Raw genomic sequence first — 27592 nt, 5'->3', positions numbered from 1 at the left:
GTCCAGGATCCAGTTGCAGAGGGAGGTGTTTAGGCCCAGGGTCCTTAGCTTATTGATGAGCTTTGAGGGCACTATGACGTTGAATGCTGAGCTCTAGTCAAAGAATAGCAAAGAATATTAGTGTAGAGTGCAATAAAATTGCATCATCTGTTGATCTGTTAGTGCGGTATGCAAATTGGAGTGGGTCTAGGGTTTCTGGGATAATGGTGTTGATGTGAGCCTTTCAAAGCACTTCATAGCTACAGACGTGAGTGCTACGGGTCGGTAGTCATTTAGGCAGGTTACCTTAGTCCCTGTGCTCAAGAACACTATGGTGGTCTGCTTAAAACATGTTGGTATTACAGACTCAGACTGGGAGAGTTTGAAAATGTCAGTGAAGACACTTGCCAGTTGGTCAGCACCTGCTCGCAGTACACGTCCTGGTAATCCGTCAAGCCCTGCGGTCTTGTGAATGTTGACCTCTTTAAAGGTCTTACTCACATTGGCTGCGGAGAGTGTGATCACACAGTCTTCCTGATCAGCTTTTGCTCTCATGCATGTTTCAGTGTTATTTGCCTCGAAGCGAGCATAGAAGTAGTTTAGCTCGTCTGGTAGGCTCGTGTCACTGGGCAGCTCTCTGCTGTGCTTCCCTTTGTAGTCTGTAAAGGGTCGCAAGACCTGCCACATCCAACGAGTGTCAGAGCCGGTGTAGTACGATCAATCTTAGTCCTGTATTGATGCTTTGCATGTTTGATGGTTCGTCAGAGGGCATAGTGGGATTTCTTATAAGCTTCCGGGTTAGCGTCCCGCTCCTTGAAAGCGGCACCTCTAGCCTTTAGCTCAGTGCAAATGTTGTCTGTAATCCATGGCTACTGGTTGGGGTATGTACATACAGTCACTGTGGGGACGACGTCATTGATGCACTTATTGATGAAGCAAATGACTGATGTGGTGTACTCCTCAATGTCATCGGAGGAATCCCGGAATATATTCCAGTCTGTGCTAGCAAAACAGTCCTGTAGCTTAGCAGCTGCTTCATCTGACCACTTTTTTTATTGATCAAGTCACTGGTGTTTCCTGCTTAAATTACTGCTTGTAAGCAGGAATCAGGAGGATAGAATTATGGTCAGATTTGCCAAATGGAGGGTGAGGGAGAGCTTTGTATGCGTCTCTGTGTGTGGAGTAAAGGTGGTCCAGAGTTTTTTTCCCCTCTGGTTGCACATTTAACATGCTGATAAAATTTGGTAAGATGCATTTAAGTTTCCATACATTCAAGTCCCAGGCTACTAGGAGCACCGTCTCCCGGTGAGCGGTTTCCTGTTTGCTTATGGCAGAATACAGTTCATTCAATGCGGTCTTAGTGCCAGCCTCAGTCTGTGGTGGTATGTAGACAGCTACAAAAAATACAGATGAAAACTCTCTAGGTAGATAGAGTGGTCTACACCTTATCATGAGATATTCTACCTTAGGCTGGCAATAGCTCAAGACTTCCTTAGATATCGTGCACCAGCTGTTATTTACAAAAATACATAGTCCACCGCCCCTTCTCTTACCAGATGCCGCTGTTCTATCCTGGAGGATAGCCAGCTGCATGTTGATAATGTCGTCAATCAGCCACGACTCTGTGAATCATAAGATATTACAGTTTTGAATGAATCTTCCGTGTAGGTCATGTATTTTATTTTCCAATGATTTCACGTTTGCTAGCAGAATGGAAGGATGTGGGGATTTATTCGATCGCCTACTAATTCTCAGAAGGCAGTCCAGCCCTTGGCCCCTTTTTCTCCACCTTCTCTTCAAACAAATCACGGGGATCTGGGCCTGTTCCTGGGAAAGCAGTATGCCATTCACGTCGAGCTTGTCGGATTCGTTTTAAAAAAAAAGGATTCTGCCAGTCCGTGGTGAGTAATTGCAGTTCTGATGCCCAGAAGTTATTTTCGGTCATAAGAGATGGTAGCGGCAACATTATGTACAAAATAAGTAAAATAATAAGTTCCAAACAACTCAAACGAACAAAAAACACAATTGTTTGGGAAAATGTCAATTAACTCAAATATTCTCTACACACAACAGAATGTCTTTGAACATGTACATTTTTCTAAACCAACTACTGTTGCTGAAATCATTCACTAACTGCATATTATGAGAATTCTGACCTTCAATTGATCTATTCATTGGAGGGATAACCTGTTATCCTACAGCTAAAAGTGTTTGTTATACACAAATTAATTAAGTTAAACAGCATTTGAATAGTTCCAATGACTTCAAATTCTGGCATTTTACTATGTTGAACTTTTTGTCTTTGTTTCCAAGGTAAATTATAGATATATTCTCCACACTTCATTAAAAGGAACCTGCTCCTATGTCTCAGCAACAAAAGGAACGGGCTCGCATGCCTCTTCAGCAGAAGCAACCGTCCACAATGCCTCGGCAGAAGCAACCAGCCACAATGCCTCAGCAAGTGTGACGACTGGCGCAAATACCTTAGGTGAAGCAACCGGCTCTCGTGCCTCTGCATTAGAAGCAACCAGCCACAATGACTCGCCAGATGCAACCGTCCAAAAATTCCATCAGAAATCACCTGCTTGACTCGCATTACAAATACCTGGACAGCAAGATTTAAACCAGCCTGGTTAAAACTACACCTTGGCATCACATCTTTGTATTATTAGCCTGTCATGTTCAGTCATATAACCAGACTATACCTACAGACAGTTAATGTACTGGCACATGCCTATTTTGATATCTATTTCCCATACTTTTGTCTTTCTCTTTGACGCTAGCTCTCTCTCGTTTTCTCTCCCTCTCTCTCTCACACTCTCACACAGACAGACAGCAGTGGGTCTGTACCAGTCAGAGGTGAAGGGGTGACATCCTGCTCTTCATCAACAGGGGGAGTGGTGACAATGAAGTGCTCAAGGACCGGCTAGGTAAGGAGCTTTGGCCCCAGAATTCGTTGAAAAGGTGAGATCAGGCAAGCAGCTACTGGACCTGAAAAGAGCGACTCACCAAAACCTCTATTATATTGGCTATTTGATTCAGATCTTAAGATAATGTCCCTAATCCACTATTTGTAAATTGATTCATTGGAGTCAGATGTGTTGCGCTGCATTGTGATCTGAGAAAACCCTTACCAAATGCGGGAGATAAGGAAATGCCCATCAACAAAATTCATATATGTGTATTGAACTACTTTTGACATTGGTCTCGTCCAAAAAAAACACTGATTTTAGTTTTAGTTTCGGTTGCAGAAAGTTTTGCTACGCTGTGCCCTACTGAACATAACTATGATTTATTTGTCTCAGTTCCTGTTTGTGCTGGTGAACAGGCTGAAGTCCAATGAAAAATGTCTGGGCATTTATGACAGCGAGTGAGCCATGAAATGGCTCATGCCCGAGGGAGAGATCTCCACTCACTCATAAGAGGCGATCTCAAGGTCTGAGATGAAAACAAACCTGAGTTCAAATACTATTGGTTTTCTTTCAAATGCCTTTGAGGGATGATTGAGCCTGCCCGGAGTGACAGATAAACTCTCAATTATGAGCAGCTAAAAAAGTATTTGAAAGAAACAAATTAATTTTGAACCCATGTCTATGGAGCAGTATACGTTTAAGTGGCTTTGATAATATATAGAAAGCAGCAGTGAATTATACTGAGTTGCCTCTATATAATCTATCTACATTGCTTCTCAAATACTTTTTTCTTAATTTTAGGAGGTGAAGCAGGCACTAGTACCTGATCCTAAAACTGAGTTGTAAAACAAACAAATAAATGAATGTAAATAATAATTGTCTGTTTTGGAGTCCGTATTGATTTCTGCCTGAATCTGATGTAGGCTATGTGTGTGCTCTGGTGGGCATGGTGTGTCTTTATGTGAGGACTGCAATCTGCGAGTTGACAACAGCTCAGTGGCTACTCACCACTGAGATTTTGGATCTGATGGTTACAATCGCAACTGACTGACCTCAGTAGACTAATAGAGCCTGGACGGTCTAACAGAGAAAAAATAATTGGAATCTGTCTTCAGAAAAAACAACAGTTGAGGATTTCAAATGCAATCGCAAAGAAACAACAAATACAATAGAATGTGTTGCAGTATAATACAATATATATCTGTGTATTTTCATGCAAATGCTACATTTAAGTGCAGACCTGTATTCAAAAACATGTGTATTTCAGTATCTGAGTTATAATATCTGGGTTATAATACAAATTGTACTATTTGACAGTATTTTCAAATACTTATTTAATACATTGGAGTGTAAAATAGTGTGTGATTTTGAGTTTTTCAAACACTTTCCAAGTGTATTTCCAAATACATAACATTCAACTACTTATATTTTCAAATCAAAGATCAGAATACTTACTTTGAATGTATGTGAAATTAATTGAAATATTTTAAATAGTATTTGAACCCGGTCTGATTTAAGTGACATACATTTGCCTTCCAGTTACAGTAGGCCAGCCTACAGCAGTGGAAGAGGGGAGTTTACTAGACATTAAGGGTCGTACAATAAAGTACAGAATGATTGGAGCACTCGGGGTGAATATAAAACACCAGAAAAAAGAACAGATTGTCTGCCTGCTATGCTGAAAGAAACAGGAGAAGAAAAGGAGATTGGCATTTTCAAGGCACAGACATTGAATCAAGTATAATTATCAGAGATGGAATGCAAGCGGAAACATCAGTCGGAATAGGGAAACACTTTGGCAGATTTAAGGGGGCTGGAGATATATGCATAGCTATCTAAACAGTGTCATTCGTGTTTATGTGTTTGTGGATGTGTACTGCAATCAAAGTTGAGACAACATTGGAAAAATAGCTTCCACAAAGGAGGGTAGACGGGTTGTTGTCTTGTTTTATTTCATCCATATGAGGGAGACATTTTATGGAGATAGTGGGCACCTTCGAGCTGATCACTATTGTCAAGTCGGTGACAATTGTTGGTCACCGCCTTTCAAAGTGTTTTGCGTTCTGGGGATAAAACATTTACCACGTGAGTCTATATGTCGACTGCATGAACTTTACAAAAATCTGCAGAATTTCCAAGTTTCTGCAATTGCTCTTCACCAACTTCATCCTGCAGCCATCACCTGTCATGTGGGATCTCCATTGTCACCCAATCATTATTGTTTTTGTTTAACCCAAGTGAAAAAGAACATGACTGAAACAGGAACCAATTTGCTGCAGTTAATGTGTAGCCTACAGTGCATAAATGATGTGATTGAGGCTCTCTCTCATTTATTGATTGTATAATGTAACATAAATTATTTCAGTTTGTGAGTGGGTGTTGGAGACATGTTTTTTTGACATTATAAAGGAAACCTTTTATAAACAATGGCAACACTGCCATGGTGATCTGAGCCTTGCTGTTGGAAAACGACTTTACTATCCGAATTTCGGTTGTAGCAGATGCACCTCTCCCGACTTAACTTCTTGACTTTGGTCTACAGTCAGTTGCTTTAGCCTTACCACTCAAACGAGCCCTACTATATGTTTGCCTAATTAAAGCATATGTGTGTGCAGTGTTTGCATAATGTGAGTGTTTAATTGGCGTCTGTCTGAATTCAGAATTTGTCCAAGATGTGGCACTATGTGCAACTGAAACATGTTAACCATCTACTGTTGCTATGCTGAATGAAACACACGGTTTAAAAGAAGGCATGTGTAAAATAATGGTGCCTAACTGCTCATTTAGCCTCTAATCTTCAAATGAACCAAGTGAATTTTGTACAAGCAATAATTTAAACCGATCAATGAAGTGCCAAGACAAAATGTGTTTCCTACTTTAGAGCAGGGGTGTCAAACTCATTCCATGGAGGGCCTAGTGTCTGTAGGTTTTTGTTTAAGACCTAGACAACTACCGTAGGTGAGGGGAGTAATTAGTGGCCTTAATTCAGCAATCAAGTACAAGGAAGGAGCAACAACCCACAGGCACTTGGCCCTCCGTGTAATGAGTTTGAAGCGTGCTTTAGAGTAAGGGCTGTCAAACCTGTCAGGAATTCAATTAGAGAATCAACCACACCTGAGTAAATTTCTGAATTCCAAATCAACCCCTAGCCCCTACACCTACCACTTAGTCACTTATGGGTATTTTAAACGATTAGATAGGTTATAGCAATATGGTAATTGCATCACCTTGCCTTCTGATAGGCTGGATGCAATTGTTGCCATATTGCTTATTCAATCATTTGTGATGCACAGAAGTGTTTAGGCCAGGGTGTAGGATTTAGGGGTCAATTTGGAATTAGGAATCAAATGTAGATCAGGGGCTAACAGCTGTCCTTAATTAGCCAATGACATTAGAAGGGTCTGGGATTTGTTTAAAAGGAGCAACCAAAAAAGCCTGCCAGATGCATCATAAGGAATATTATGCTAGGGCTTATACCAGCCATTATTTCTGATTACTGGGGAGCTTTTGAGGCGCAAAATGGCCGTGATGATTGGAATCGCTTTCAGGTAGGTTTTTAAAAGTATTGCTCTAGTTTGTTTCCCTTGTACTTCAGGTGTTACAGGTAGCTTTGTTTATAACAGACTTTCTTTTTTTAAAGAGTTTCTTTGCTTTGTTGCCTGCTAATTGGCGGGATAACCTGTTCTACATCAATTGAGTTTCTACACATTAATTTCAAGTAACTGTTGTGGTACCAATAACTTCAAAGGCTGCCATTTTACTTTTTTTCTTTATCTAACCTAGGTGATGGGTATCCTGCACCAGGTTCTGATGCAGCATGGCTCTATACAGGCCCTTAGGTCTAAAGGATATGGTAATTACAACTCTCCAACAGCTCAATTGCAAGCACAGCTGACCGAAGAGCAACAAACATCTGGGAGCCATCCTGCAAAAGCAACTGGCCCCCATGCCCCAGGCACCTCAGAAAATGTGGTATCCAGTTCAAATTCCTCAGCACCAAAAGCAACCAGCTACTGGTCCTCAGCAGCAGACGGAACTGACCACCATGTCCCAGAAGCAACCGGCTCCAATGCCTATACCGCAGAAACAACCAACAGCTATGCTCCAGAAAGCATGGTATCCAGCTCAAATGCAGCAGAAGCAACCGGCCACCATGCACCAGCAAGTGTGGCATCCAGCTCAATTGCCCCAGCAGCAAAAGCAACTGGCTACTGAACCTCAGCAGCAGAAGGAACCGGCCTCCATAACCCAGCAACCTCAGCAAGTGTTGCATCCAGCTCAAATGCTGCTGAAGCAACTGACTGCCATGCCCCAGCAAGTGTGGTATCCAGCTAAGCCCCAGAAGCAACTGGCCGCTGATCCTCAAGAGCAGATTGAACTGACCGCCATGCCCCAGCAACCATGGTATCCAGCTCAAAAGCCCCAGCTGCAGAAGCAACCGGCTACTGAACCTCCGCAGCAGAAGGAACCGGCCTCCATAACCCAGCAACCTCAGCAAGTGTTGCATCCAGCTCAAATGCTGCTGAATCAACTGACTGCCATGCCCCAGCAAGTGTGGCATCCAGCTCAAATGCCCCAGAAGCAACAAACCGCTGAACCTCAGTGGCATCCAGCCAAATTTCCCCAGGAGCAACCAGTCCCTATGCGTCACCTGCAGAAGGAACTGACCGCCATTCCACCACTGAGGCAATCCGCTCAAATTCCCCAGCAGCATAAGCAACCGGCTGCCAAGCATCAGCAATTGTGGCAACTGGCCCCCATTCCCCAGCAGCCTCATGACGTGTGGTATCCAGATAAAATGGTCCAGAAGCAACAAGCAGCTGCAACTCGGCGGCAGAAGTAACTGACCACCATGCCTCAAGAGTGGCATCCAGCTCAATTTCCACAGCAGCAGAAGCAACCAGCCCTAATGCTTTTACCGCAGAAGGAACTGACCGCCATACCCCAGCAACCTCAGCAAGTGTGGTATCCAGCTCAAATACCCCAGAAGCAACCAACCACTGAACCTCAGTAGCAGAAGCAACCGACCGCCTTGGCCCAGCAAGTGTGGTCTCCAGCTCAATGTCCCCAGCAGCAGAAGCAACCGGCTGCTGAACCTCAGCAGCAGAAGGAACCAGCCACCATAACTCAGCAAGTTTTGCATCCAGTGAATATGCCCCAGCAGCAACAGAAACCGGCCGCCATGCCCCAGCAAGCATGGTATCCAGCTCAAAATCCCCAGCTGCAGAAGCAACCGGCCGCTGAACCTCAGCAGCAAATTGAACCGACCGCCATGCCCCAGGTACCTCAGCAAGTGTGGCATCCAGTGCACATTCCCCAGCAGCAACAGGAACTGGCCACCATACCCCAGCAAGTGAGGTATCCAGCTCAAATTTCCCAGAAGCATCTGGCCTCCATGCCTCAATGCTGCAGACGGAACTGGCCCAAATGCCTATGCTGCAGAAACAACCAACAGCTATACCCCAGCAAGCATGGTATCCAGCTCAAAATCCCCAGCAGCAGAAACAACTGGCCACCATGCTGCAGAAGCCAACAGCCCCAATTCCTCAACCGCAGAAGCAACAGGCCACCATGCCCCTGCAAGTATGGCATCCAGCTCAAATGCCTCAGCAGCAAAAGCAACCAGCTACTGAACCTGAGCAGCAAATTAAACAGACCGCCATGCCCCAGCCACCTGCTGAATTGTGGCATCCAGATCAATTTCTCCAGAAGCAGAAGCAACCAGCCCCTATGCATCTACCGCAGAAGGAACTGACTGCCATACCCCAACAACTGTGGCAAACGGCTCAAATGTCCCAGCAGCATAAGCAACCAGCTGCCATGCTTCAGCAAGTGTGGCATCTGGCACAGAAGCAACCGGTCCCTATGCCCCAGCAGCCTCACGACGTGTGGTATCAGCTAAAATGGTCCAGAAGCAACAAGTCGCTGCACTGACCAACATGCCGCAGACGCATCAGCAAGTGTGGCATCCTGCTGAATTTCCCCAGCAGCAGAAGCAACCGGCCTCCACGCCTCTACCGCAGGAGCAACCGACCGCCGTACCCCAGCAAGTGAGGTATCCAGCTCAAATGTCCTAGCAGCAACTGGCCTCCATGCCTCTACCGCAGAAGCAACTGACCGACGTGCCTCAGCAAGAGTGGCAACCAGCTCAAATACCGCAGAAGCAACCGGCTGCTGAACCGCAGCAGAACGAACCGGCCACCATACCCCAGCAAGTGAGGTATCCAGCTCAAATGTCCCAGCAGCGGAAGCAACACACTGCCATGCCACAGCACCAACTGACCCCCATGCCTCAGCAATTATGGCATGTAGCTCAAATGCCCCAGAAGCAACTGGCACCAATGTCTCAGCAGAAGCACTACGAAAGCACTGAAGATGGTGCCTCTAGTAGCACTCAGGCCAGCATCGTTGAACAGTCAGGTGCCATCCCAATGTATTCCTACAGTTCCAAATCGCACTACGAGAATGGCAGAACTGTCTTCTCCCAAACCCGCTACACTCCTAGGGAGGCTATGCCTGTTGACAGTGGAAATGCTCCCAAGGACAGTTTTGTTGGTATTGGTGCACCAAGCGTATATCCATCACTAGTGAAGGATTCTGCAAGGTAATGGTTCACTTTAACCTGCTCTGAACATTGCTCTCTATATTTGAAGTCCTTTGTACTAACCATGTATCTATCAACAGGAAAATGTAATGGATTCATCCTCTAGAAGCTAATGTTGAGAATTGTTTTGACATTGGTTACTTAACATTCTATGTTGCTGACACTGCATTTCTTTCTGCTTTTGTTTCGACCAGGAAGTTTCTGGTCTACATAAGAGCATTTGTCAAGGGGTGAGTTGTCAGACATTCTTCATATGTTCATACTTTAGATGTAGGCATGCTTTGTATACAGTGAGACTGTCTTCTACCTCAGTCTGAGTTGTTGGTGAGTAAGCTAACATATAGGGAATGGTTTTTAGGTGGTCAGACCTTGGCTCATTTAGCTACTAGAATTGAGTGACCTTTTGATTTTAAACTTGAATTTGGCCTTATAGTATAGCCCATACCACAATCGGCAAAGAGTCAAATCAGTTTAGAAGTGTCTGTTCCATATCTAGCTGATGGCTCAAATGTTATTTTGGATGCTTCAACCCCTGTTGGCACATCTACCGCCATACCTCTGTTTGTATGGGTAACCTGTCTTACAATTGTGGGGTCATAGAGGGAAATGTAACTATGTTCGGGAGTCAATTTCCCATAATGGTCAGTTTGTAGGCCAAACCGTTCTGACATTATAGATGTTTTTGAGACTGCATTTTTGGGGTGTCTGACCAACACCACTGTAGCTCGGCCCCTGTCCACCGCAGATGCGTAAGGGCGATGGGCGGATGCAGTGGATTGAGACGCAGCCCATTCAAAATGTTCTAGCTTCAACTGGATTTTGATGGGCCTTTTACTTTGACTGCCTCAATACTCTTCACCTGTAGCCCATTCCTCCTAGTCCATTTATTGTACCACAGGCTCCTATGGAATGGATTCAAGTGTATTTGATTTTTACGATGCCTGGAACGGCTTAACCTATCAATTAACAAATATATTCTGTACAGACTGTCTTCAAACATGCTAATTTTTCTTAACCAATTATTAATCTAACTGCATAGTATGAGAATTCAGCCCTTAAATGGATCCATTAAGTTCCAAAGAGGAAGCTGGTAGGCACTAGCATGATAGTTTAGCTAGCATAAGATGTCACCCAGGACTTTTGGACAACTTGACATATTTGCCTGTTGTAGTTGACTCTGTTTGGCCAGACTCATGAACATGAATGAAATTGTATATGCATTGCATTTTCTACAAGAAGTTACACTTTGCTGTTGGACAATCTCTTGTCTAGGATAAGTCAACAGACAACTTCATTTAATTTGTCACAGTATGGAATTTTTGGACACAATCTCAATGTGTGTGCAGCCTTTTTGCACAACACATTTCTACCGGACCACTGAGGTTGCACCTGCAAAAGCCCCTGGCAGGAACTTCATTAGCCTGCATTAAAAGGTGCACTTGATTAAGCTCACACAGTGCAATGGATAGTTAGATTTCCCTCTATAAAACCATTAGATTGGTCCACTATCCTCTAGACCCAAATTGCTACAGACCTAAATCTATCCTACCCTGCCTTTCTAAGGTCTTCGAAAGCCATGTCAGCAAACAGATTACCGACTATTTCGAATCCCACCCTACCTTCTCCGCTATGCAATCTGGTTTCAGAGCTGGTCATGGGTGCACCTCAGCCACGCTCAAGGTCCTAAACGATATCATAACCGCCATCGATAAGAGACATTACTGTGCAGCCGTATTCATCGACCTGGCCAAGGCTTTCGACTCTGTCAATTACCACATTCTTATTTGCAGACTCAACAGTCTTGGTTTCCCAAATGATTGCCTCGCCTGGTTCACCAACTATTTCTCTGATATCGAGTTCAGTGTTTCAAATCGGAGGGCCTGTTGTCCGGACCTCTTGCAGTCTCTATGGGGGTTCCACAGGGTTCAATTCTCCGCTGACTCTTCTCTGTATACATCAATGATGTCGCTCTCGCTGCAGGTGATTCCCTGATCCACCTCTCCGCAGACGACACCATTCTGTATACTTCTGGCCCTTCTTTGGACACTGTGTTAAATAACCTCCAGATGAGCTTCAATGCCATTCAACTCTCCTTCTGTGGCCTCCAACTGCTCTTAAATGCAAGTAAAACTAAATGCATGCTCTTCAAACGTTCACTGCCCGCACCTGCCAGCTTGTCCAGTATCACTACTCTGGACGGTTCTGACTTAGAATATGTGGACAACTACAAATACCTAGGTGTCTGGCTAGACTGTAAACACACATTAAGCATTTACAATCCAAAATTAAATCTAGAATCGGCTTCCTATTTCGCAACAAAGCCTCCTTCACTCATGTTGCCTAACATACCCTCGTAAAACTGACTATCCTACCGATCCTTGACTTTGGTGATGTCTTCTATAAAATAGCCTCCAACACTCTACTCAACAAATGGGATGCAGTCTATCACAGTGCCATCCGTTTTGTCACCAAAGCCTTTAGCAGAAGCACTACGGAAGCAATAAAGACATTGGTTCTGGTAGCTCTCAGGCCAGCATCTTTGAACAGTCAGTTCTCATCCCAATACACTTATCCAAGATGGCGTAGCAGTCAGACATCTTTGTCCTGTCGTGTCCCTTGTATATATCGTCGCCATCCGTTTCGTCGCATATCCTTTAAAATATTTTGCTAAACCTCAACATCTAAATACTCTCCTGCAACCTGCCTCACCCAATGTGGCGTGGACCTGCTTTTTTTTCCTAAAGTATTTATATTTACTTCGGATCCGGAATCCCTCAACTGAAGCTAGCCAGCTAACTACCAGCTATCAGTCAGCAAACCATTGCCAGCGGTCATCAGCTAACCTTCAGCTCGGAAAGCTCAATTCGAACAACGTGACTCTAACCAGAGCATAACGGACCTGTTATATTTATCCCCGGATTCCTACCGCAAACTTAACATTTTCATCTGGATCATCACAACTATTTAACCGCAATCCCGGATGAATACTCCTGGCTAGCGTTTCCATTCCAGAGCAAGCACCAATTAGCTTGAAGCTAGCCCGGCCAGGGCTCCTGTGCTACCACTGAAGTATACTCCAGGGCCACAATATCCAGACCCCTTCTACAGCCGGTACGGGCATGGAACCCCGCAGATCCCCTACGACCGGAATACCGACATAATCTGCCCGAGGACTCCCAACAGGCTCCTCAGGCGCGACGCCCACTGAAGGCCCATTATGCTAACCAGCTAGGCCTGCTAGCTACCTAGAGCTACATGGAACCCTACTAATTCCACGACTGGTCTATCGACGTCACCGCACGAAGAGGCAAAACAGACTTACCCCCATCGACGTCCCCCAAAGGCTAACTTTCTAGCCCCTGCTATCTGCTTGCTTGCTAACCCGGTCTGCTAACTGCTAGCCCTTGCTATCTGCTTGCTTGCTAAACCAGTCTGCTAACTGCTAGCCCCTGCTAACTGCTTGCTAACCCGGCCTGCTAACTGCTAGCTTGCCCTGGTCTACTAACTGCTAGCTGCCGGCCCCGGCCTGCTAACTGCTAGCTTACCTGCCCGGTCTGTAACATTTAGCCCATGCTAACTGCTTGCTTGCTAACCCGGCTTGCTAACTGCTAGCTTGCCCCGGTCTACTAGCTGCTAGCTTGTTTAGCCCCGGCCTACTAACTGTTAGCCTGCTAACTGTCTGAGTTGCCGTGTCTCCAGCCAATCCAACCACTCACTTGACCCATATGCTCACCTGGCTACGCATGCCTCTCTCTAATATCAATATGCCTTGTCCATTACTGTCCTGGTTAGTGATTACTGTCCTATTTCACGGTAAAGCCTCTAGCCCAGCTCAATATGCCTTAACCAACCATGTTGTTCCACCTCCTACATATGCAATGACATCACCTGGTTTAAACATTTCTAGAGACTACATCTCTCTCTTCATTACTCAATGCCTAGGTTTACCTCCAATGTACTCACATCCTACCTTACTTTGTCTGTACACTATGCCTTGAATCTATGCTATCGTGCCCAGAAACCTGCTCCTTTTACTCTCTGTTCTGAACGTGCTAGATGGCCAGTTCGTATAGTCTTTAGACGTACCCTTAAGCCTACTCCCTAAGTTTGTTTTACTCACTGCTTTAGCACACTCTGCCAACCCAGATGTCTTAGCCGTGTCTGAATCCTGGATTAGGAAAACCACAAAATGTCCATGTCTAACTATAACGTTTTCCGCAAAGATAGAAATGCCAAAGGGGGCGGTGTTGCAATCTACTTCAAAGATAGTAATACAGAACTCTGCAGGCTATCTACATCTGTACCCAAACAATTTGAGCTTCTACTTCTAAAAATTCACTTCCAGAAACAAGTCTCTCACTGTTGCCGCTTGCTATAGACCTCCCTCTGCCCCCAGCTGTGCCCTCGATACCATATGTGAATTGATTGCCCCCCATCTATCTTCTGAGCTCGTGCTACTAGGTGACCTAAACTGGGACATGCTTAACACCCCGGCCATCCTACAAACTAAGCTTGATGCCCTCAATCTCACAATTAAATCTAGAATCGGCTTCCTATATCGCAACAAAGCATCCTTCACTCATGCTGCCAAACATACCCTCATAAAACTGACCATCCCACCGATCCTCAACTTCGGTGATGTCATCTATAAAATAGCCTCCAACACTCTATTCAACAAACTGGATGCAGTCTATCACAGTGCCATCCGTTTTGTCACCAAAGCCCCATACACTACCCACCATTGCGACCTGTACGCTCTCGGTGGTTGGCCCTCACTTCATACTCGTTGCCAAACCCACTTGCTACAGGTTATCTACAAGTCTCTGCTAGGTAAAGCCCCACCTTATCTCAGCTCACTGGTCACCATAGCAGCACCCACTCGTAGCACGCGCTCCAGCAGGTATATCTCACTGGTCACCCCCAAAGCCAATTCCTCCTTTGGTAGTCTTTCCTTCCAGTTCTCTGCTGTCCATGACTGGAACGACTTGCAAAAATCTCTGAAGCTGGAGACTCACATCTCCCTCACTAGCTTTAAGCACCAGCTGTCAGATAAGCTTACAGATCACTGCACCTGTACATAGCCCATCTGTAAACAGCCCATCTATCTACCTACCTCATCCCCATACTGGTATTTATTTGCTCCTTTGCACCCCAGTATCTCTACCTGCACATTCACCTTCTGCCGATCTACCATTCCAGTGTTTAATTGCTATAGTGTAATTACTTCGCCACCATGGCCTATTTATTTCCTTAACTTACCTCATTTGCACTCACTGTATATAGACTTTTTGTTTTATTTTGTTCTACTGTATTATTGACTGTTTTGTTTATTCCATGTGTCGAATTGCTACGCTTTATCTTGGCCAGGTCGCAGTTGCAAATGAGAACTACTCAACTAGCCTACCTGGTTAAATAAAGGTGAAATAAAAAAATCAGTTCCTACAGTTCCAAATCGCACTACGAGAATGGCAAAACTGTCTTCTCCCAAACTCGCTACACTCCTGGGAACATTGTTTGTTTAACAGTGGAATAGCTCCCAATGACAGTGTTGGCATATTTGAACTAAGCACATACCCACCACTAGTAAAGGATCCTACAAGTTAACGTACAACTTTAATCTGATTTTAACTTTGCGTTCTGAATTTAAAGTCCTTTTTACTAACCATGTTTCGGCCAACAGGAAAATCTAATGGTGGACTCATCCTTTAGAAGCTGATGGTGAGACTTTTAATGAAATAAGATTTTGTTGCTGACACTTATTTTCTTTCAGGTTTTAGTCATGCTTTTGTTTTGACCAGGAAGTTGCCGGTGCTCTTGCTACTCTTGCATGATTGAATCAATAAAAATGTCATTGAAATACTGAGGGTTCTCCTGTGCCCACTGTGCTTGCTGATTTCAAACAGATAATGTGGGTTGTCAGTGCAGTTTGTAGTAAAAGAGAATGTGGCTCAGTTTTCAAATATCTGGGGTTTACATTTGCTACCGGTTATTCAAAGATTGGCTCTACATTAGTGTTGTCAAGTGGCGAAATGTCAGACCTTCACTGTATGTTTTGTTCGATAAAGTTCATATTTATATCCAAAAATCTTAATTTACATTTTCGCGTTACGTTCAGTGACTTTCAACGTGGCGCAGTCATAGGATGACACTTTTCCAAGTCAGTTTGTCAAATGCTACCCTGGTGAAATAAGTCCTGTTAATGTGATAAGCCACACAAACTCTCAGAACAATGCTGTAGCGCGTAATCGTCTGTCCTCGGTCACAACACTTGGTGAAAGCTCACTGCCATTGGATTCTAGCTCAATGGAAGTGAGTTCTCTGGAGAGACTGATCACTCCATCTGGCAGGATGAATCTGGGTTTTGCTGATGCCAGGAGAACGCTACCTGCCCGACTGCATAGTGCCAACTAAAGTTTGGAGGAGGAATAATGGTCTGGGGCTGTTTTTGATGGCTTGGGCAAGACCGCTTTGTTCCAGTGAATGGAAATCTTAACCCTACAGCTTACAGTAACATTCTAGACAATTCTGTGGTTCCAACTGTGGTAGCAGTTTGAGGGAAGGCCCTTTGCTGTTTCAGCATGACAATTCCCCTGTGCACAACGCAAGGTCCATACAGAAACAGTGTGTGATTAGTGTGTAAGAATTTGATGGGCCTGCAAAGAGGCTTGACCTCAACCCTATCGAACACCTTTGGGATGAATTGGAACGCCGACTGCGAGCCAGGCCTAATCAACCAACATCAGTTTCTGACCTTTAACACTGTTGCGGCTGAATGGAAGGAAGTCCCCGCAGCAATGTTCAAACATCGAGTGGAGGCTTTTATAGCTGCAATGGGGGGGATGTAGATGTAGTTATGTAGACATGCATTGTACACAAGGTTGACAATCCAGACGTATTCTTCAACTTCAGTCAGAGCCTTAGGGAGAGTACTAAGCTAACATAAGGAATTGTTTTAAATGTTCATACCATGATCAATTAGCTGTATGCATTTTTGGGACACTTTATGTATCAACATTTTATCGCAATGTTTTGATAAAATATTGAATTTTTTTCCTTTGCTACTTTTGCCCACAGAAACACATTGAATAACACCTTTTTATAAATGGCAAAGTTTTGAAGTCTGTCCAATATCTAGGTGATGGCACATATTTACCCTTTATGGATGTTGGCACAACTACCTCCATACTTCCATTAGTTTGTATGGGTTACCTTCAGATTAGTATGTGAAACTTGTAAGGGTCGTAGAGCAAAACAGAACCATGTTTGTGAGTCTCCCCTTTCCATAGTGGTCATAATAGTTTGTAGGCCAAACCGTTCAGACGCCACAGACGCTTTCGTGAGAAGATGGATTTCAGTTATGTCACATGGTCTGACAAACTCAGCTGTAGCTCGGCCCCGTACACCAGATGCGGAAGGGCGACATGGGCAGGCGGGTAAAGTGGATTAAGATGCAGCCCATGCAACAACCTGATATTTCTTGCTTAAATTTATAGATTTTTAACCTATAGCTCATTCCTCCTGCAAGTCCATTTATCGTACCACAGGGTCTTAAAAAATGAATTCAGTGTACTTGAACTTGACAATGACTGGAATGGTTAAACCTATCAATTAACAAAGATATTCCCGAACAGACAACAGATGGTCTAAGAACATATATATTTTTCTAAACCAAGTATTGTTGGTAAAATCATCAAACTGCATAGTATGAGAACCCAGACCTTAAATGGATCCGTTTAAGTTCCAACAATGAAGCCGTTAAGGCTCTGGCAGGGAAGCTTAGCAGGCATAATGTGTCACCTGGAACTCATTCACAAACATTGACACAACTCGACACATTTGCCTGCTGTAGTCGACTGTCTGTTTGGCCAAAGACTCATGACATGGGATGAAATTGTATATTCATTCAATGGTCATCTTTTATGTAAAAATGTAAATTCTGTGTTGTCGGACAATCTCTTGTCTAGCATGCAGTACCATTCAAATGTGGACACACCTTCTCATTCAAGGGTTTTCTTTATTTTTACTGTTTTCTACACTGTAGAATAATAGTTCACTTCTTTGGGACAGGGGGGCAGTATTGAGTAGATTGGATAATAAGGTTCCCAGAGTAAACTGCCTGCTACTCAGTCCTAAAAGCTAGAATATGCATATAATTAGTATATTTAGATAGAACACACTCTGAAGTTTCTAAAACTGTTTGAATGATGTCTGTGAGTATAACGAAACTCATATGGCAGGCAACCTGAGAAAAACTCCAACCAGGAAGTGGGAAATCTGAGGTTTGTAGTTTTCCAACTCTTTGCCTATCCAAGATACAGTGGAAATGGGGTCATATCACTTCCTGAGGTCTGCCAGAGAGACACGAGCTGGTCACGCGCGCTCACGTGAGAGTTAGCAGCGTTCCATCGCATTTCTACAGACAAAGGAATTCTCCGGTTGAAACATTATTGAAGATTTATGGTAAAAACACCCTAAAGATTGATTCTATACTTCATTTTACATGTTTCTACGAACTGTAATGTGACTTTTCGTCCGAACTGTCGCCTGGACCTGCCCGCGCGTCGTGAGTTTGGATTGTGTACTGAACGCGCTAATAAAAAGGAGGTATTTGGACATAAATAATGGACTTTATTGAACAAATCAAACATTTATTGTGGAACTGGGATTCATGGGAGTGCATTCTGATGAAGAGCATGAAAGGTAAGTGAATATTTATAATGCTATTTCTGACATTGTTGACTCCACAACATGGCTGATATCTTTATGGCTTGATTTGTTGTCTGAGTGCTGTACTCAGATTATTGCATGGTGTGCTTTTTCGGTAAAGCTTTTTTGAAATCTGACACAGCGGTTGCATTAAGGAGAAGTGGATCTAAAATTCCATGCATAATACTTGTATCTTTTAACAATGTTTATTATGAGTATTTCTGTAAATTGATGTGGCTCTCTGCAAAATCACTGGATGTTTTGGAACTACTGAACGTAACGCGAAAATGTAAAGTAAGATTTTTGGATATAAATATGAACTTTATCGAACAAAACATACATGTATTGTGTAACATGAAGTCCTACGAGTGTCATCTGATGAAGATCATCAAAGGTTAGTGATTCATTTATCTCTATTTATGCTTTTTATGACTCCTCTCTTTGGCTGGAAAAATGGCTGTGTTTTTCTGTAAATAGGTACTAACCTAACATAATCGTTTGGTGTGCTTTCATCGTAAAGTCTTTTTGAAATCAGACACTGTGGCTGGATTTACAACAAGTTTATCTTTAAAATGGTGTGAAATACTTGTGTTTGAGGAATTGTAATTATGGGAATTCTGTTGTTTTGAATTTGTCGCCCTGCACTTTCACTGGCTGTTGTTGAGGTGGGACGCTACCGTCCCGAATATCCCAGAGAGGTTAAGACATTAAAACTATGAAATAACACATATGTGACCCGATTCAGGAAACTAGGCGTATGTCGCAAGTCACGACTTCACAGGAGAGCCATTTGAATGCAAAAATCTAAATGCGTTTTTTGGCAGAAATGCCTTCTCAAGCATGTGAACTTTTATGTGCATTAATAACAAACGTATGCCATCTGCAAATACAATTGTTAAATTACGAGCCTTGCTGGTTAAGCCACAGTAAAAGTAAGCAAACTTCTCACTAGCCATGATTGTAAGATAATGAGTGGGCTGGACATGCCGAGAGAGGAGTTCGGATTGGTCTGCCTCATTGAAGTCGACTGTCTATTTGATCTCGTCAGTCTGTGTTGGTAATCCTGTCAAAGGCCCTTTTTAAGAATTGTTTTATATAGTGGAACTGCATTCGCGTTGCTCTCCGTTTTCTGGAGGATCATGTTTTGAAATCAGTGGAATTAGAGTATGATAGCTAAAGAGATGGACAAAACACCTGTCCCCGGATTACATCTTCAAACTAAGGGCAACCCTGGTATGGCATTCCTGACAGGGAGATGCATGTTGATAGTCTAGCGTTAGCTAGATATTACACAGATATGACACATTTCTAATTTTGACAGTGGTTTCATTTCAAGTTAAAGTGTACTGTTAGCTAGCTAACGGTAGCTGGCTGGCTCCTTAGCTGACATTCTTATTCGTTTCCCAGAGCTGTTTCATTTTTTTAGTTAGAGCCTAATCTTAGGCATTGCTGGCACTTTGTTCAGTAATGTTTAACTAGATAGAGTTAGCTGGCTGGCTGGTTAGCTAACATTACATGACTTGTGTGTTCTTAGAAATTGTTTACCTAGCTAGGTTCATTGTTAGCTAGATAACATTAGCTGGCTGGCTCCCTTGCAGATGTTATTATTCAATTCCCAGAGCTGTTTGCTTTTCTAGTTAGTCTGATAGGCAGTGTTGGCACTTTGTTCATTGTTGTTCAACTAGCTAACATTAGCTGGCTGGCTCGTTAGCTAACTTTACGTGACGTGTGTACAACACCCGTTGAATATGTCCGGTGTCAGTAAACGTCTGCAAAAAAGTGTAATGAAATTGTTGCCAGCAGAACAGGTTAGGCTGTTTTCTTGTTATCCAGAGGTAAACAAATCATCGGCCAGAGCATCAAGTATGTGCTCCGAGAGTGAAACAAGATGGGTGGAGCTAAAGCTTAATAAGAGGGTGTGAACGATGCTGAATGGGTGTAGACAAAGAAGAGCTCTTCACTAGATACCAGTTACAAGTTGATCAACGTTCAAAGCAGAATTACTTTCCCATTGTTCTTCAAATGAAGAAGCCCCTTTTTATATTCAGCATCTTAATTAACTAACTCATCAATATGTTTTTTATTAGACAACTTAACGTATATACTGATACACCATACTAGGTACGCACACTTCAATCATTAGAATAATTTTTGTGTACCCTAGAAAACAACATATACTTAGTTTTCCATCTATTCAACAATAATATAAGGTCAATAAAGCTTTTCTGCAAAATAAAGAAAGCGTAATGTAGATCAGATAGAGCCTGATCAGCAGGGCGGGTGATAGAGTACACAACTGTATCGTCTGCATACAGGTGCAGGTAAAACAAAACAATATCATTCATGTATACAATCTAGTTGTTTATTAGACATTCTAACATATAACACAATATCTAGATACTAAAAAATGTACATGCAACAATTGAACAACAATTTCGACCCCCCTCGGGTTATGATGTATACAACATGTATACAATACATTGGCTATTTTAGTATTCCTTTTTTATTTTTTATTGAGTAGTTTTTTTTTACATGTAATCTAAGATCTTCACAACCAAATACATACACAACTTGTTTTATATGGCTATATAAACTGAACTCTAGGTTTCATTTGCGTTATAATAATGATTTACAAATGAACGTTTCTACCATTCCTCTCTGCAGATCCTCTCAAGCTCTGTCAGGTTGGATGTGGAGCATTGCTACACAGCTATTTTCAGGTCTCTCCAGAGATGTTTGATCGGGTTCAAATCCGGGCTATGGCTGGGCCACTCAATGGTGCCAGGTTTCCTCCAGACGTGATGCTTGGCATTCAAGCCAAATAGTTCAATCTTGGTTTAATCAGACCAGAAAATCTTGTTCTCATGGTTTTAGAGTCTTTAGGAGTTTTTTGGCAAACTCCAAGCCGTCTGTGATGTGCCTTTTACTGAGGAGAGGCTTCCACCTCGCCACTCTTGGTGGAGTGCTGTAGAGATTGAACTCCAGAGGAAATCTAGAGCTCTATCAGAGTGATAATCGGGTTCTTGGTCACCTCCCATTTATAAACGATGGAGGCCACTGTGTTCTTAGGGACCTTCAATGCTACAGAATTTTTTTGGTACACTTCCCCAGATCTCTTAATCAAGGATTAGTAGGGGATTTATCTGAAAGTACAAATAGCAGATGCATTCCATTACATCTGCGCCATCGTAGGTTTGGGCAAAGGGTTTTTCCATTAAGTTAAACTCGGACATCTCAGAATTCACAAAGTCAAACACAGACTGCGCATCTCGCCCACTTGAGACAAGGCAGCCCAAGAAACGTTCCTGAATAAAGCCCTGATCATCCACATACCTGACGATAACTGACAACTGCCAGCAGACTGGTGTCACCTTAACATTACCAGGAAAACGCGTGACCCTATAAGGTATGACAGTGATTAATCAGTTGTAAAAGGGTTTTATATGGGCTATGATGGGACCAGTTTTTTCTAATCAAGTCAAATGGTTTTAAAAAACTCCTGAAGAAAACTGGCCCTGTGTCAGGGTGTGACTAGGGTGGGAAATCTATGTTTATATTTCTTTGTTGGCTGAGTATGGTTCCCAATCAGAGGCAGCGGTCTATCGTTGTCTCTGGTTGGGGATCATACTACTTAGGCAGCCCTTTTTCCCACCTTCAGTTGTGGGATCTTGTCTTTGTGTGATGCATGTGTTGCACTCCTAGCTTTACGTTCGTTGAGTTGTTTATTGTTTTTGGTGGAACATTTCAAATTCATTTCAAATGTACGCCTACCACGCTGAACCTTGGTCTGCCATTTAACGACAGACGTTACACCCTGGGGGGATGAAAACCCTGTCAAACTGCAGCAACCTTATACTTGTTCATATTAACTATATTTAGACTAGATTAAGAGGGGGGTTTTCCTCTACCCAGACAAAGAGACAACAACTGATAGACAACAGAACTCACAGAGCTGATCTTGCTTTATGCATGTTTGCATTCAGGGCCGGCCCTCGACGTTGTGCTGCCCTAGGCAAGACAAAAACTGCCGACCCCCCCCCCCCCCCCCCCCCCTCCCCTATCCCCGCTAAACTATTTACAGCAGGGGGTCAGCAATAGGCTTTTTAAAGATAAAAGTCGCAGGAACAGAACATAATAGCAGCCCAATTCATAGTCATATTCTACAAATTAAACAACATTTTTAACAGATCTGGTTAGTAGGCTATATAATCAATTCAATGTCAATAACATAGCCTAATGATTACATTGATAAAATCACCAATGTCGCTATTACATTAGTGAGATGAAATCTTTATGAAGGGATTGGGGAAAAACAGCTTGAAATCAAGAGAAAATGTTGTGCTGAAAAAGTCTCAAAAGAAAGGTGGATAATGAAAATAAACGTCTCAGGGAAGAATGGACAGAGAACTAAGCAAACCATTTCTCCAATGTCTAACCAGAGTGTCTTGTTTGCAATGCTGTTTTCAAGTAATTACATCTTAGACATCCTTATGAATCTAATCATGGCACTTTCAAAAGTTCCCGTTCCACCCAGACAGAGGCTCTACCGATGCAGAAAAAATGTAAGCTTCCACCCAACAACAGAAGTGCTTCCCTAAAAGCTTCCTGGGTTCAAACAAACATCTTTCTAATATTTTTTTTTTTTAATTAATAGGGATAGAATAGCTCATCTAATATTATAGGCTCAGCTTCAGAATGGCATAGAGAGGAATCAGTACATCCTCATATGCATCGGAGTCACCTCTTGCAGGCATTTGGAAGCTTGTTTCTACCATAAGGCACCACAGAGTTAAGCATTGTTATAGAACGCCTTATATAATCTGGACTCCTTGTATGTATTTTTTTTCTACATTTAAAGCAAACAGTAGATACCCTTTTCTTTAACAAAGGGTATGGGATACCCTCACTCAATTCGAGCCCTGGTTTTAACCAAACACACCAAACCCTTCACGGAGGTATTTAAGGAGTACATGCGACAGTATTAGAGGATTTGGCTATACCGACATCTATGGATAGCATAAGGTAGGCTCACCACTTATTTTTTTTTTAATAGGAAGAAATAGGCTCCAGTTATATATGTAATTAGAGGATTGGTGCTCCTGTGCACATATAGGAGGGCCCTTACTGGAAAGTTACAATGTTGCAATCACGATGCAGCCAAAAAATATGCCACCTGTTATCACACATGCCACAACACAATAAAAATAACACTTTTATTTAACATATAATTTAATATTCCTGTAGAACTGTAAAAAAAGAGTGAGATCATTTGAGCTTTGGAAGCAAGTGCCTCGTTTCGTTGGAGCAGTGTAAAATAAGCTTTATGTTAATGACCCAGCCTTAACAAATGTATTTATTTACATATTAAATTTGATTGTCCAACATCAGTTTCAGCATTTCTTTATTTCGTGGCCCGCATAGAGTGGCCTCTTCCCTCTGCTGTTGACCTGCATTGCAGTCAGCGATGTTTTCTTTCTAGCTGTCTATGGTCCTGAAATCCAATCGAGAGTGAGTGTGAGAAAGAGCGCGACAGAGGAAGAGAGAGAGAGAGACAGAGAGAGAGATTAGGATGTAGTCTATTTAAATAAATACAAATACAAAGTAAAGAGGCGATAAATAATTCATCTTAATAAATTACTTAGTGATAGAATGAATACGAGTGTATGATCAACGCTTCCCTTCATTCAAAGACAAGTTGACTTACATGGCCGTCCTGGAAGCAAACGCATGCACTGCTTGTTGGAGGTTGATTTTGTAAGACAATTCATGATCAATTGATATGGTGGCGAGTCCATTGAGTCTCTTGATTCATAGTAGAGCTCAGGTCGTTTGAGCTTGGAGAATGTGTGCTCTCCCCTTGCCACTGTCACAGGGAGTGTGAAGAACTCTCAGGGCAACATAGGCATTGAGATACAAGGAGGCCATTTGGTGTCTGCCATTTGGTGTCTGGATACTCCAGTGCGTCAAGTGGTTTTGCCTCACTGACCAGTCTCCAGTTCAAGACTTTGAGCTCATTACACAGCTCTTTTGTGTCGATGTCCCTGGAATCCCCATACGTAAGGGCCCTCTCAAGTGTTGCGCAGTCTCCGGTAAGCACGACAGTGTCCATGTCCTTGACGGTGGGGTGTTGTACTTGAAGCTGAAAACACTGCTTTGCTCTTCAAGCTGCGTAGGGCCCTCGTTGATGGACAGAATAGCAGAATCAAGAAACTGATTAAAGAAATGTACTTCGAATTTCTGCTGAGGGTCACAATGGGCTGCACTCGGAAACAGGGCACAATACATATCTCCTCTGCTAACTCATTTGCGCTTGCTAATGCGCCAGCGAAAGCTGCATCGGAGTGGTAGTCTTGGAGGAATACCCTGGTTGAGTTCAGTTGAGCCACTGTTTGTGAAAGGTTCAAACTCACCACCTGCAAACTCTTTCTGGTGATTTTCACTTTGAACAATGTGTCATACCAAATGACCACTGCGCACATGAAGCCAAATCTGTTCATCTTGGCAGCAATGCTGTTTGCCTCCAACCTTGTTTTAGCACAGGGCATCATAATTCTCCCCGAGTTGGTATTGCACAGGTATTGCACAGGTTTCACAGCCTCCACCAGGCTCTCCCATCTCATGGTGCTGAGGGGTTTCACAGCACGTCCCAGCTGTGTGTAGCTCCAGATAAAAATGTCTAAATCCTCTTGGATGGTGTTAAAAAAAACTCAGCTGCCTACAAGAAACACAATAATGCATCAGAGAGAACCAGATTAAATGAGTGAGTGCTCCATGGCACAAAAAAATGCCCTTGTATTGATATCATGCACTCTTTTTTGAACTCCCCTGTGCCTCCCCCACATATTTGCCCCGTTGTCATACCCCTGCCCTCTCATCTCCATGATGGCGATGCCATGTTTCTGTAGTTTTGAGATGAGCAACTCGGTCATGCCCACCCCATTGAGTCAAGCAGTTCACTAAACTCCAGGAAGTGCTCTCTCGTGCGCACTGACCCATCATCCTCGGTTGAAACAAAATGCACCACTGTAGTCATCTGATCCGCTTTGCTCTTGTCTGGTGTGCAGTCCAAAATTATAGAAACATATTTGGCTGCTTTTAGCTCACTGCACACTGCCTGCTGAAACTCTTGTGCCAGCATGTCAATGATTCCGTTCTGGATTCTTTTACCAAGGTAGTTCACATGTGTTTCCTTGGACTGTATTCTCCTTACATGCTTCTTCATGATTCCATCAAAGATACACAGCATTACCACAAACTTCAGAATTTTCCCATTATTTGGCTTGTTCAGCCAGTCGGGGGTCCCACGTAGTGCAATATTCTGGGTGGCCTTTAAGCGTATCAGGGCTATAAGCCTCTGTAGCAGCTGCTGCCCAGTTGGGAGTCTTTCCGTCAATAGCCCGTTGGCCTTGGGCATCGATAGTTTGCTTGTACAGCAGCCTGATCTCCAGCTCCTTCCACCTCTGGAAACTATCTAGGTGGTCATGCAACTTCTCATGCGAGCTGAGGCGGTGGCACAGATTGTTCCAGTCCTTGGTTCCATCCCTGACCAGCGCAGATTTGCACGAGTGTGAAGCAAAAACAGAAGGCTGCATCGTTTTGCCATGGTCTCTCCACTCGCTCCCCGTTCGCCATCCACCTATTGTAGTGGGCCACCGAACATTTTCGTTGCCCCTCATCTCTTGGGAAATTCCCCTGATGTGGCCCTGCCTGCACTAACATATCCCGTAAAGATCCATTCATATACACTGCTCAAAAAAACAAAGGGAACACTAAAATAACACATCCTAGATCTGAATGAATGAAATATTCTTATTAAATACTTTTTTCTTTACATAGTTGAATGTGCTGACAACAAAATCACACACAAATTATCAATGGAAATCAAATGTATCAACCCATGGAGGTCTGGATTTGGAGTCACACTCAAAATTAAAGTGGAAAACCACACTACAGGCTGACCCAACTTTGATGTAATGTCCTTAAAACAAGTCAAAATGAGGCTCAGTAGTGTGTGTGGCCTCCACGTGCATGTATGACATCCCTACAATGCCTGGGCATGCTCCTGATGAGGTGGCGGATGGTCTCCTGAGGGATCTCCTCCCAGACCTGGAATAAAGCATCCGCCAACTCCTGGACAGTCTGTGGTGTGTTGGTGGATGGAGCGAGACATGATGTCCCAGATGTGCTCAATTGGATTCAGGTCTGGGGAACGGGCGGCCCAGTCCATAGCATCAATGCCTTCCTCTTGCAGGAACTGCTGACACACTCCAGCCACATGAGGTCTAGCATTGTCTTGCGTTAGGAGGAACCCAGGGCCAACCGCACCAGCATATGGTCTCACAAGAGGTCTGAGGACCTCATCTCGGTACCTAATGGCAGTCAGGCTACCTCTGGCGAGCACATGGAGGGCTGTGCGGCCCCCCAAAGAAATGCCACCCCACACCATGACTGACCCACCGCCAAACCGGTCATGCTGGAGGATGTTGCAGGCAGCAGAACCTTCTCCATGGCGTCTCCAGACTCTGTCACGTCTGTCACGTGCTCAGTGTGAACCTGCATTCATCTGTGAAGAGCACAGGGTGCCAGTGGCGAATTTGCCAATCTTGGTGTACTTTGGCAAATGCCGATGTTGGGCTGTAAGCACAACCCCCACCTGTGGACGTTGGGCCCTCATAACACCCTCATGGAGTCTGTTTCTGACCGTTTGAGCAGACACATGCACATTTTTGGCCTGCTGGAGGTCATTTTGCAGGGCTCTGGCAGTGCTCCTCCTGCTCCTCCTTGCACAAAGGATGAGGTAGCGGTCCTGCTGCTGGGTTGTTGCCCTCCTACGGCCTCCTCCACGTCTCCTGATGTACTGGCCTGTCTCCTGGTAGCGCCTCCATGCTCTGGACACTACGCTGACAGACACAGCAAACCTTCTTGCCACAGCTCGCATTGATGTGCCATCCTGGATTAGCTGCACTACCTGAGCCACTTGTGTGGGTTGTAGACTCCGTCTCATGCTACCACTAGAGTGAAAGCACCGCCAGCATTCAAAAGTGACCAAAACATCAGCCAGGAAGCATAGGAACTGAGAAGTGGTCTGTGGTCACCACCTGCAGAACCACTCCTTTATTGGGGTGGTTCTGGCCTGGTTTAGATCTTATCTGTCGGAAAGATATCAGTTTGTCTCTGTGAATGGTTTGTCCTCTGACAAATCAACTGTACATTTCGGTGTTCCTCAAGGTTCTGTTTTGGGACCACTATTGTTTTCACTATATATTTTACCTCTTGGGGATGTCATTTGAAAACATAATGTTAACTTTCACTGCTATGCGGATGACACACAGCTGTACATTTCAATGAAACATGGTGAAGCCACAAAATTGCCCTCGATAGAAGCATGTGT

At 43.7% G+C, this 27592-nt stretch overlaps 1 protein-coding gene and 1 pseudogene across 1 annotated transcript; both read left to right on the top strand.

Moving 5' to 3' along the window:
* Positions 1–7001: 7001 nt before the first annotated feature.
* On the top strand, positions 7002–7769 carry LOC139369573 (uncharacterized). Its single transcript, XM_071108823.1, has one exon. The coding sequence runs from the start codon at positions 7021–7023 to the stop codon at positions 7732–7734; it is 714 nt and encodes a 237-aa protein (XP_070964924.1). The 5' UTR covers positions 7002–7020; the 3' UTR covers positions 7735–7769.
* Positions 7770–8043: 274 nt separating this feature from the next.
* Positions 8044–9499, top strand: LOC139370638 (antigen LPMC-61-like; annotated as a pseudogene).
* Positions 9500–27592: the final 18093 nt, after the last annotated feature.

The sequence above is a fragment of the Oncorhynchus clarkii genome, chromosome 17 (genome assembly GCF_045791955.1).
Source record: "Oncorhynchus clarkii lewisi isolate Uvic-CL-2024 chromosome 17, UVic_Ocla_1.0, whole genome shotgun sequence".
Classification (NCBI taxonomy): domain Eukaryota; kingdom Metazoa; phylum Chordata; class Actinopteri; order Salmoniformes; family Salmonidae; genus Oncorhynchus; species Oncorhynchus clarkii.
Note: the sequence above shows the minus strand (reverse complement) of the source record. Positions and strands in the feature narration are given on the sequence as shown.

Bases quoted from the DNA above. Each gene is read 5' to 3' on its own strand.
- LOC139369573 (XM_071108823.1), top strand. From the start codon at position 7,021: ATGCAGCAGAAGCAACCGGCCACCATGCACCAGCAAGTGTGGCATCCA.